The sequence below is a fragment of the Diorhabda sublineata genome, chromosome 3 (assembly GCF_026230105.1).
Source record: "Diorhabda sublineata isolate icDioSubl1.1 chromosome 3, icDioSubl1.1, whole genome shotgun sequence".
Lineage (NCBI taxonomy): Eukaryota > Metazoa > Arthropoda > Insecta > Coleoptera > Chrysomelidae > Diorhabda > Diorhabda sublineata.
In genome coordinates this window covers 5,572,894-5,586,416 of record NC_079476.1, presented here as the reverse complement: position 1 = coordinate 5,586,416, position 13,523 = coordinate 5,572,894, and the positions used below count along the sequence as shown (strand labels likewise).

The window sequence follows — 13,523 nt, the reverse complement described above, 5'->3', positions numbered from 1 at the left end:
TTGATAGTAACAAATACCAGGATGGTTCAAATATAAACAAGTATAAAAAATTTTATTGTGAAGTTACCGAGGTGAAACTTTTTTTTATCTCGGCTTGTCACATAAATTCTAGCTGCTCATTGGTTTCTAATCGCAGTCCACCAAAAGTCTCTTTCCAGTGTTTCCAAACTCAATTCGTTCAATGTTTCCATCGTTAAGACAAATTGTTGCGACTTAAATATGTATGAATTAAATGAGCGATCACTTCTTTTCCGATCACAAACATTTTTTGTGTAATTTTAATTCCAAAACACTGTAATTTAGTAAGTGTTTAATATAAAACTATGAGATATTGATGGTTCTATTTGTAAATTAATAGATTATAAATAATAATAAGAGTTGACTCTTTCTAGGTAAAGTCGAGTCTTACTGAACTTTTTAGTAAAAGTTGATTAAAAGGGAAAAGTGATAAATTTTGAACAACATTTACTAGACAGAGTTGACTAGACCTAGGGAAAGTATACTCTTACTGCCTTGAGTTAGTAAAAGTTGGCTTTTTGCAAGGAGAAAACCGATTTGGCCTTGGTAAAGTCTTTCAGGAAAAGTCGATTAAATGGAAACAGTGATATTTTAATCAACAAGAAAGTCAGAGTTGATTATATCTAATGATATTATACTCTTACTACTTTATTTAATTAGTGAAAGTTGACGTTCCGTAAGGAAAACAGTCTTCCTAATAAATAAATAAAAAAAAAATAAAATAAAAAAAATAAAAAAATTGTGTGCGTCAGCTTCGACGCACGACTGGAGTTTACTCCTTAAGTTCGATAGTCTAACCAGACGCAAAAAGAGTTTATTTAACTTAAAAAAGATTGATACTGTATAAAAGGGTAAATGTGTTAATTATTGAAAATAATATACATATATAAATACATATTTATTCAATTTATTCATTTCTTATACATTTATTATAACTAATCGACGAAATATTTTACATTAAACTTTTTACAATAGTCAATTTCAGATGTGCAACCACGTGTTTGTTAGATGTTCCGGCAATATCATCTACACCTCTTTCTGCCATAGTTATTTGAAAATACTTTCAGTTCACTTTAGCGGAACACAATGATAAAAATAAAAACTTCACAATATCAATATTAATTATTGACATTTATAATCAAAACAGCAATATAAGTATGTTGACACTGACAAATTAGAAAGTTGCCCATCATAGGGTGCGCACCAAAAACATAACGAGGTCATTCATCGATAGATTTTACTCCTCACATTTTTCTCATACCGGGCCCCTTATATATGCAAATCGATTCTTAAGGAGTAAACTCCAATAAAAAACAAATAAAAAAGCAAAAACTCCTAACCTAACCTCAAATTCGGAGAATCACGACACACATTAGGTAGATAACTTTACAACTTTAAACTATTTCGTTTACTGGGCTATTAATGAAGTTTTATAACAAACTGCAACTAATTATTGAAATGTAAACATTTATTGAATCCTTGGTCGCTGTTGTTAATAGCATCAAATAGATACGTGAACGGGAAGACAAGGGTAAAGACGGTAAACAACTAGAGCTGGAATAAACATAAACAAAACAAAGATATGCGCGCGCAGTTATATGAGAAGAGCAACATCTCGGAATAAACTTTTACTAAACCACAGTAGGTATAGTTAACCCTTCCTAGGTAAAGTTAATCTGTTTATTCTCATCCAACTTTTACTGAAACTTTTAGTAAGAGTTAACTCTTCCTAGGCAGAGTCAACTCTCCCTAACAATCTACTTTTCCTGTAACATATATACTTTTTTTTGATGTTACGGTGTATAATGTGTACTTCTAATTTAATAACTCATATATCCTAAAATATTTGAGCAGAAATCGGGAGCTATTTTATATATACACTCATGAGCAAAAAAAATCGACTCAAGTCGCTTCTATTCTTTTCCTGATTTCACCATCCAAAGCCATTAGTGTTAGCTTTATAATAAGCTGTATACGGTGTTATTGAGAAAGTTTCTAGTCTCTTGGTAACGACTGTAAACTCTAGAAACAGCAGGCTGATTCATGTTCAGCGCACTGGCCACTTCTCGCTGACTGATTGAGCTACTTTATCACTTGTATCCATTTTCAAGTAGAATTTTTGTTAGCTCTTAAAGGAGATGTGTTCATTTGATGTTTGATGGGTCAGTTACCTCTAATTATAACTATTGTAAACAAGCATAAAAATGTGGTTACCGATCATTACATAAAATCATTTTATTAGCTTTAAGAAAACTACAATTTCGTATTCAGTTTTTTTGCCAGTGACTCTAAATCGTTTTTTTTGCTCACGAGTGTATTTTTCGTAAGAGTCATCTTAGGTCTATCGAAATAATTCTACAGATACCGTAAGAGACTTTATTTTAAACTGCTTTTCTATCAAGAACAACCTAAAATCAAGGCGAGTTGGCACGCTGAACATAAATAGGTATAAGACGTGAAAAGTTATAGAAGATTCCATATATTTTGAGATGCCACGAAACTAGAGGAGCTAGAGCTGGCACCACTGCATAAAGAAATATCCACGTGTTCCATCGTTTCATAATGAAGGATGAGATATACGAAGGAATTCGTCAACTTTTTGATGGCATTCCAAAAATTGCTTTCAAGTTGAGAAAGCTTTGAACATGAATAAAATAATTTTTCTAAAAATCTTGTAGTTTTCTTGTATCTCAAAATATATGGCCTCACCTTTTTATTTACAAGTTACGTTACTATCGTTACATTTACTATCTTTGTTGCAGAATTCGTTACTATCCTCACATCAAAGAAATAAAGAAAGACTGCAAGAAAATGGTCCAATTTTTTTTACAAGATGATATTCCATGATGTCACTATTGATAATGGAAGAAGTCTTCAAATCTCTTCTTATGTACTCATATTATAGTATAGCACAGCTTTAGATCTTATCAATCTGCGTTTTAGAGAGGTATAGCTAACCTTACATTAAAGAACTGATACTATCTGCTGAAGATTACATGCAGTGTTAATTTTAAGTAAGAAATGATTAAAATTAAAAACGCCCACGCCAAATGTCCACTTTTAATATTTCTCAATATACATTGTCAAAGATTTGTAGTTTAAATATACTCTAATACATAGAAACACCCTCTAATAATAATTTTATTTCATTAATCGTAAGAGGGGAATTTAAGATTTCAAGCATTAGCTTCTATTCGAAGCTCCACGATTTCTTCCACATTCCTTAACGAATCTGGTGATTGATATTTTTCTGAGGAATCTCATTCTATGTCACTTCTGTCTCATATCCATCAGAGCCATCGGTGTTTTATGAAGATACTGTGAAAATGGTTATGATTATGTATCACACATGAGGCTGGATAAAAATTTTGGTGACCAAGGTTGAAAGTGAATTTGAACTTGGTGTAGTAGCTCAAGGCTTTTCTGGTTATATTTGGTATCTCATTGAAATGTTTGATATTGAAGTATCCAGATGCTAAAAAAAGTAGAAGGTGACGTTGGACTCGTCTGCTTTTTTCCTTCGATCCACCATCATGCATGTCTGACGATCATCCTTTTCTGATTTCACGCTAGTGTTTTTTTCTTCGATGCTCGATGAGTTAGAGGTAATAACAATTGATGTAGCGTGTTATCAATAGCTGGCAAACATGATGTGAAAAATTCAGATTGTTCAACAGCCTGATGACGCAGAAATTCCAAAATATGTCTTTTTGTCTCCATAGCTTATACAAAAAATCACTACTTCCATTTGTTATATTTCTAGTTCAAATACAGATGGTTCACATTTTGTGTCAAGTTAAGTTCCAAATACATGTTGACGTAGAAAATTCATATAGTCTTGCACATATTGACTCCCGTATCTCGTACAACATCTAATTGTTATGTCTTCTCTCAAAAAAATAGACAAAACCGATGACACTGTAATATATATTTTGACTAATCTTCAGCTTAATCCACATACTTTAAAACTACTTCTTGCACAAAAATTTTGTAAAGTAATGAGCTCAATACAAAAATATTACATTGTTGATTTTGTAACGATGGCATGGCAAATCTGCATTTATTGTTGTTTTAGATCCATAAGTTGTAGAGAACAATGGCTAACAAAGAACAACATATTTTTTTGTCAAAAATCGATTTTACTCATCAATGTAATCTCCTTCAAGAGCAATACAATCATTCCAACGCTTCCCTAACTTCTCGATGCCGTGCTTGTAGAAGAGTTTATCTTTTGCCTCAAAATAGGCTTCAGTTCTAGCGATTGCTTCTTCATTTGAGCAAATTTTTTTACCAGCGAGCATTTTTTAGAGATCAGAGAATAGCCAGTAGTCACTGGAGGCTAGATCTGGATTATATGGTGAATTAGGAAGCAATTCTAACTATTATTCGTTCAATTTAACCATCGACTTATGAATCGGTGCATTGTCCTGGTGAAACAGTGATTTTTCCTTCAACATATGAGGCCGTTTTTCCTTGATTTTTGCATTCAATCGATCCAAAAACTCTATGTAGTATTCGCTATTGATTGTCTCTCCCTTTTGAACATAGTCAATGAACAATATTCCATGCGCATCCCAAAATACTGAAGCCATAACCTTCCCACCTAACTGTTGTGCATTTGGACGCTTCGGACGTGGTTCACTGGCTGCAGTTCACTGAGATGATGATCGTTTTGATTCAGGAGGGAAGTGATGGATCCATGTTTCATCTATTGTCATATATCGATGAAAAAAGTAAACAAGGTCAAACACTGCTATGAATCATCAACACGTTGTGGTTTTTGGTCGACTGTGACGCGTCACCCACTTTGAAAAAAGCTTTCTCATTGTCAAATATTCATGCATAATTGTAAATATACTGCCTTCTGATATCTTTCGGCCTCAGATATCTCAGGCAATTTCAATTTACGATTAGATGTAACCAATTTGTGGATTTTTTTATGGAGTTAAAACCTCAAATGGACCACCAGAAGGTTCACCATCATCAGCGTCAGTACGACCACTCTTAAAATCAGTTTTTTTCGATGGAGCATAGCCCAGGTAAAACTTTTAAAGCTATTGCTAAGCTTATACATTTTTTTTATTATTTCATCAAGGAACAATGATAAATTAACACACGAAATTGTTTTGAATTCATTGATTTTAAAATTACAAAAGTAGCTTTACGACTAATCTAAATGTCGTTTTACACTTTTGAAAGTTGGTACTTAAACGTCTCATGGGTTTGACCATGACAACACCATCTGAGTGTCAATCACACGACTTATTGAGTGATGTTATATTTTTTCTCCAAAATATTTCTCCAAAATTACTTGGACATATTCCCTTAAATAACAGACAAACAATGTGGTGTCAGCAAGACACCACAACACAAATTTCTTTTGTGGTGTTTATTGAAGGTATAGTTTATATCACATCCCCGACTGTTTTAAAAAATTGGGAGAATAAAACTAGACAGGGTTGTCAGACCGTAATATCCGAAAATATTGGAGAAACAAATATAAGAATCCTTCTCACTGGTATTGAACATCTTAAACTTTTCAATTGCCCACATTATTATTAATGTAATGATGACAGGTGTCGTTTCGTTGAATCTATTTTAGAAAAAAATGTCAAATCATCTAATCACGTAGCTAGAAATTATAGGGAAAACGGGAGACATCCTACAAATATTATAAATGTGACTGTAAGTTTTCACGCGAAAACTACTTAATCTATCAACAAGGAAGGAATTTTGTACACAAATCCTTGGATGTATAAGAAATAACGCCATCTAGAATTCCAGTAATGAAGTTCCAACCCTGAGTACTGTAATGCCGTTGCAGTGTATTACCGACGTTCACATCAATATCCAATCCAATTGACTTTAGTTTCAGCTGTTTGGAATTTTTCTATATTTATTGTTATTTTTTTTTCTATCATTATATATTCAGTATAAAACTTTTTGAATTTTTGAGGTTAGGTGTCATTTTTATGGCAAGATGCTATTCATTATGATTCCAATTATTCACAGTCTGTTCAAAAGAGTTCAAGTTCAAGTTTAGCTTTGCTGTTACTATAAACAAAGCACAAAGGAAGTTATTACAGGTAGCGGTAGTGCATTTAGAATAACCATGCTTCTCTCATAGTCAAATATATGTAATCCGTTCGCTTGTGTTTAATGCCCGGAATTCACATAACCAAAGTGGGGCTACTTTGCACAAAATGTTTTTTTTTTAATATCTATGGTTCTGCAAGGAATTATAAAGCCCGCTTTAACTATATGAAAATTTGATACTTTGGCTACTTAGTTTTGTAATTAGATAGCATAAAAAAAATAAAAACCAAATTTTTTAAAAGTTTGAAAAGTTGGCAAAGTTACCTCGACTTTTGGGTTACTTTGCCGATTGGCATTTTTGCACGTTTTTAAGCGTATAGGCCAAATTAACAGTCTCGAATGGTAACTTCGGCCTCCTTTAATTTGTTTCAAAAAAATATCGATATTAAAAAAACAAAAATTGCTCTGTGATTTTAGACTTAAAAACTTTACATTACAGCAGCCTTTCTTTGTCAATAACTTGTGCAACAAAATGCTTGTATTGGTTTTTCCCTAAAAGTGCTACAAGTAGAAAATCGGAATTTTTAATTCCAGTATTGACTTCATCTAATTCTAAACTGTCCTTAGATTCACTTTCCATGGTCCAGTCATATTCTTCAGTTTCTTTATCACGTTTCTTCTCTTTTGGAATACTTGTCGTGAAATCCTCGCAACTGATTTTCCAGGTTCATTTCTTATCATTTTCTTTCTCTTTGAGGTGCTTTCTTTTGAAGGAACTCTATTTTTCTTAAGGAAATCAAGGTCTTACTAATATCAGTCTTGGTTCTATCAAATCTTTTATTAGGCATTCTATTAAGAACCTCCTCACTGTTACATGAGTGTATTCTCGTTTTTCTGAATCCATTTTGAATGATTTATTCGTCTTCTACTTTTATTTCTTCAATGAGCTTTTTCATTAAATGTGGAAAAGTGCTTTTGTCTCGTGAATCTTTGGTTTAGTAGGTTGTTATATACGACGCCAAACTACCTTCAAGGGTTTAAAGAAGCTCACATCGAAAGATTGTGTCAAGTGTGTTGGATTTTAGGATAAAAAGATAAATCTATTATTGTTTCTAAATCTATTCTTGTTTCTTTGACACTTTCTGATGATTGATATGTTCAAATGATCCGATAGATTATTTCCGATTAGAACTTTCGGTCCATCAATTTTTTTGATCAATGGTAAAACCATTTGTGTAAACCAATCCTCAAATGCGTACTGGTCAAACCATCCAGATTTGGTCCCCCGATACACCAGAAAACAAATAATCTCTCCGCCTTATACATAACATATTGGGCAAACAAGTCAGATTAGTTTCGTCGTAGTTAACGATGGAACCAGGTGGAATTCCTGCCACGTATCTTTCTAAATTATCAAAGTAATTGTTCATTTCCTCATTTGTTTTCTCAGTCCTTGCTGTCTGTTGGATAATTCATGCTTGTGTCTATGAATAAAATTCTTGCACCATTCTATACCGGGATTGTCTTTGAACTTCTTTAGGAGGACACCTTCTTTGTCTAAATGACTATTCAACACTACTCGCAATTCTGTCTTGGTTAGGGAGAAGCCATATGCGGAGCTGGCTATTCTAAAGTCGAAAATGGACCGTTTAATCTCCGGGATCATTAGCTGAGATGCTCCAACAGGACCTTTATTCATTACACAACCCTTAGCAAAGCATCATGATTTTATAAAATTTTTATTCACGTGAATTTTTATATTTGAGACCTTCTTCGCCGAACTCCGGACTCGTACTGCCTAAGACCTGTTGATCGCGTATTATTTTGCCACCAAATGCATTATAGCAGCGCTGCCACATTTACAAAAAATAATTTTTCAGTTTTTTAAGCAATGTTGCCACGGCTGGCAAAGTATCCCCACTTTACAATTTTGAAAAATTGATAATCCCAGCCAAGTGATAATATATAGTGATTCCTTTCTATTGTAATGTCCTCTGATACTTATTTAATGGATTGAGTGCAAGCCAAGCCGCGCGTAAAAGCTAATTTCATGATAAATATGAACATCAGCTTCGACTGTTTATAGCTGCCAAACTTGATAAATGTTTTTGTTGAAAAATCATAGAGACTGTATATTAGTTAGCTATACCCCTAAAATGTTCGAAATTGCAACGTGTTATTATTAACCCTTAAAATCTAAACCGCTAAACTTGGAATAGGGCGTAAAATGGAATTAGCTGAGAAAGCTAAAACTGTTTTCAAAAAAAATAACATGATCAAATCCCTATTTGGAACAAAAAATGACGTTACTATATGGTAACATTAGGAAAATAATGATCCAAATTTTATTTGAAAATTTGGATGGCTAATTTTTGAAAATTGTATCTTTCAATACTATTTTGTATAAAATAATGCAAAACATTTGATACATTTGAAACACCGCCTTCTTGTCAGGGGTGGCAATAACCAGATGGTTTATCCGATGATATCTGAGAGTTTGAAACTCTATATCACCATCAGTCTCAAAAATATTTTACGCTAGGTAGCCCTAGAGAATACAAATTGTTACATTTTAGCTCTTCTTGGGATGCTGCGGAATCTGCGGGATTTTTAAAAGTTACATAGGCTGATATCTACTGTAAAGTGTATTTAAAAACTTCGTCATCAATCAGAAATCCAATTCACATGCTTAGCAGCTAGTAAATTTCCTTTTTTTTGGGGGGCACTAATTCTTGTTTATGTGGGTGATTCTGCATAACTATTCATACTGTTAATTTAACATCGATGTAGTTAACATCACAATGTTAAATCAAAGTTAAAGCGCGGTTAAAAATCTTATTCTGAACAATTGAACGTTTTGGTCGTTGTTATTTTAACAGCGATGTTATTATTCATCGAAGTAAGCAACATTGAAACTATGGTAACATCTATCGATCTTGAAAATTAATAGCGCTGTTGCTGCGAAAATTTTTGTACAGAATAAGCCCATATTTTACTTCGGCGGGATCTCTGAGTTGTCCTTTTGATAAATTATCAAGGTTACTGCCGCACAAGAGTTTTTCATGAGTTAAAATGTCATTAGCCTCTAATGCCTTCTGTATGGTCAAACAGTCTTTACAAAAAAGAGGTATAATGTAGTAATGTAAAGTCTTAGTGACTTTGCTAGCCTATTAGAACCCGATCTATGGAAAGTGACCGTACATGCACCACTCGGAACATCAGATCACAAACTAATTACAGCAACATACGATTTACAAATCCTAACTCAGGATTCACCTAGACCACGTAAAGTTTGGCATTATAGATGGGCCAAATGGAAGCACCTAATCTAACCTAACCTAAAGGATTTTCTTTTTATGTTTCCTTGGAATGACAATTCCAATGACACTTCAGTGTGTAAAAACAAAATTTTGGAAGTAATCGTGGCAGCCTATACTCCGTACTTCTTCAAGGGCTTTTTTGCCGAAAACAATCCATGATTTGTTGAAAATTACACTAGAGCAGACAACAACAAAAAATGCAAAATGCTGCTTATAGTAAATGGTGCTCAAATCCTAGTGCCAAAAATCGTATAAAATTTATTGTTTCGAGAAATACCTGCAGCAGACCAAGGAACGATATAATGAGAAATGATGAAAAACAAACTTTTCGATTGCCCAAATGGATCAAGATCTTTCTGATCTGTTAGAAAATTAGGCAGGAAAAAAGGCTTTTGTAAGTCAAAAAATACACCGCAAAAGAGAAGGGGGACTTGTTGGGTCGCAAGTTAACTTCAAATTGAACTGCTAATGCGCGGGGAAAACTACAACCTAGCCTGCTTGGAGTTGCTACATCTATGAAAGAATTTCGATAACGAGATGTGGCAAAACTTCTCAGAGCCATGATCATCGATAAAGCGACTAGCTCAGATGTAATACCACCATTCGTATTGATGAATTGCGCTGAACTAACAAGTGCGCTATCAAACTCTTTTCTCTATCATATAAAAGAGGTATTTTCCCTGCAGATTGAAAAATTGCTCGGGTACAACCCATACCAAAAAAGGGAAAAAATACGGTTTCCCAATAACTACCACCCGATTGCATTTCGATTTCTAAGGTCATGGAAAAGTCATTAACCAGCAAATCTTGAGATATCTTGAGTCTGCTAACATCATCAGCGACCATCAATACGCCTTCTATAAACATAGATCAACCGAGGACTTTCTGGTCTTTGTCACCAACGTATGAAATTATAGAGAAAAATGGGGAATCAAGAACAATCGTACTGAACATATCGAAACATTTTACAGGGCTTGGCATGACAACCTTCTAAATAAATCAAGGTTTGTCGTCTTCATTTATCGACTGGCTTAGTAGCTTTACAAAGATCGATCCATCCAGGTCGCTATCGACGAATACACCTCAGATTTCAGGTCATCGCTGGTGTTCCCATACATCTTGTCATAGACTCTCTTTCTCCTGTACATCAATGATCTACTCGACGAAGCTGTAAACCCTAGATATAACTTCGCCGACGATTGCACACTGGTGTCGTTGTTTAAAACAGCCTCCCCAATAAACTCGGCAAAGACCAAAATCCGTGGACAGCAACAGATCACCACTATCAATACCGATCTTGAAAACATCCTGGAGTGGGGTAGGAACAATCTGATTTAGTTCAATGGAGCAAAGACCCGGGCTGCTATTTTTACAAAGAAGGCACTGCAGCTCAGAATTTGCTCCTGTCTGGACATAAAATATCACCTTCACCGCTTGTTGGGTATTGATGTTGGAATTAATATGTCCTAGCATAGTCACTTGGCCGATTTAGCCAAGGCAGCTTCACAAAAACTTGGAGCCCTGCAACATCTCTTGATCCTCTGCAAAACCCATATTCGACCATCTTCATCTTTAGATTCAATATTATTAGGTAGCAGTTACCAACCAAACACATTATAACCAGATATTAGTAGGTGAATGTATCAAGCTGTCAAATACTATGATGAAACAGTATTTACCCCGCCATATCTGCTGCCATCTACAAAAATTTTTCTTCAGCTTACAAAATACAGTATTATCGAAATTTAGTTACAACAGTTACCGTATGGTAACGTTATGACTTTAAGGGTTAATTTCTCTTTGGTCTACCACATTTTTACACAATTTTCATCTTAATCTTATGCTTCGAGAAATTTCCATTATTTTTTATAAAATTTCAGTTTTATATTATCATAATAAATATTGTTCATGATTAAAATGGATGTTTCTCTTGGAAAAAATTGGTGAGAATCATCCATTATCTTATTTGTGTAATATTGTTTGTCCGTTTAAAGTTAAAAAAGAATTGCCAAATTTCAAATCAATTTATTTATCCGTATCAAACTAACTGTATTTTTTCATGAAATCCTCGATTCAATTCATCACTGTGAAATTCGAAAAAAATGTTATAGGAAGATATTAAACATCATTCTCATTTGGAAACTGATTAGGGAAACCTTTTTCTTTATATCCTTTTACATAGATGGAAAAATATTTGTAAGATTAAGCAATCTTAATCTAAATAAAAGGAATAGATTTCAATTTTAAGTCGGAGATCCAATTTTCCGTCCAAGGATACAAGTAATCATTTCTTGATCAATACAAATTATTGATTGATATCTTCGCATTAGATTCTTTTCAAAACTAGTGCAATGGTTTCATATTTCTTCTTCACTGTGTAAAGGTGTGTATTCTTTTTTGCTAATTAAACAATACAAGAGTATTTTCGTTAACGAAAATAGACAGCAGATCCTTACCTCTTTGATGATAAAATCTAATACAAGTACCTAAATAAAGTAGTTCCTGAACTGAATGAAACGAGTATTTGTTCTGAATACACTACAGATCTTCATGTAGAATCTATATTGGAGAATGTCCATCTGTGTTTATTTGTGTCTTTAATATTACCGAGACAAAATCATTATGACCAGTCCGGAATAAAGCAGTTTCTTCGTTTTTAACCTAGAAGCAAGTATTCCTTCAAGAGGTTCTGGTCTTTCAAGAGATTTTTCAGTTTTTTTCAAAAAATACATCAGAACTATTCAATATGCTCCATATTTGTATATGCATCGTCGTTTTTGAGTGAATGAATAATAAAAAGAGTATTTCTTATGAATATATTACAGATCTTCTTGTAGAATCTATATAGAGGTATATCTATCTGTGTTTATTTGTCTCTTTAATATTACCGAGACAAAATCATTATGACCTTGCAGTCCGGAATAAAATATTTCCTTCGTTTTTAACCTAGAAGCAAGTATTCCTTCAAGAGGTTCTGGTCTTTCAAGAGATTTTTCAGTTTTTTTCAAAAAATACATCAGAATTATTCAATATGCTCCATATTTGTATATGCATTATCTTCTGTGAGTACACCACCATCTTCTTGTAGAATCTATATTGGAGAATATCCATCATTCAGTTGATGTAAGCTGTGCTTTAAAAAGAATTTACTATCAACCCTTTCGGGCCTGAATTTGAATATATTGTTTGATGTTAAGGGTAAATTTGAAAAGTACATAAGTGGAAGTTCCTTGTACAATCTCTCGTCATTCTTTTATCACATCTTGTATTTCTTTAGATGGACGGGTAAAATCAGTTGCTCTCCATTTATAGTTAGTGTTTTTCCTTTTTCGGCTTCTTTATCTTGTTTATCGCTTTTCTCCTTGGTCTACTTTCCGTTCCATAACTTCAAAATCTGAATCTGCATGAATGTCGTATTCTCCATCTGCTTAAAAATTATATTCTTCTTCTGTAGTATGTTCCTCTGTATTGAGATTTTCCATATTGTCTTGATTTTCAAGTTGCTAAAACAACGCTCATATAAATTAAATTCGTCTTCACTTTCTGACAATTCTCCACTTTCGACTCTCTAACTCCAATTTCCTCATACAACTTCTTCTCGGTCGAAAGCCAAGTATGATTCCAATGTCTTTCTTTATATTTGATAGGCCTAAAAATTGAATTTTTATATAACGCGTGAATGTGTACTTCACTAAAATACCCTTGAGACCTGATGGGAACATTTGTGATCTTGTGTAAGTAGAACCCATCTTTAGACAAACTCGGAAACGCGTTGGTAAGTAAAACTTTTTGAAAACAGTTAATGATAAAATAAAGCTAATTATTTTGGTAAATTGCTGTCATTTCTAACAAACAAATCACTGATTTAGTTAAGTTTCAAAGACTTAGATAGCGCCACGAGTCCAGTTTCTCCGTATTTAAAATCTTAGTACTCAACGGTGAAAATTTAGATTTCATAGAGTATTACGATTAAAAGTATATGACGTTCAGTGCCGAAAGGGTTAATGAAAATTAGTTAAGTTTGAATCTGAAACACGGGAAATAATTGTCCAACAACACTATCAACTAACTATTGGCAATCATCTTGTGTGAAACTGTTTCAAATTTCCTGGAAAAGATACGTTATTCCGAAACAGTTCTTGCGGGATT

At 33.5% G+C, this 13,523-nt stretch overlaps 1 protein-coding gene across 2 annotated transcripts in view; it reads left to right on the top strand.

The window, feature by feature from the left end:
- Positions 1 to 7,746, top strand: part of LOC130441405 (neo-calmodulin-like) — a 138,152-nt gene extending 130,406 nt beyond the window's left edge. For both annotated transcript variants that reach the window (XM_056775070.1, XM_056775069.1), the window contains one exon: positions 2,781 to 7,746. In XM_056775070.1, coding sequence (XP_056631048.1) covers positions 2,781 to 2,812 — 32 coding nt within the window. In that variant the 3' untranslated portion in view covers positions 2,813 to 7,746. The remainder of the gene's footprint in view (positions 1 to 2,780) is intronic.
- The last annotated feature ends 5,777 nt before the right edge of the window (positions 7,747 to 13,523 follow it).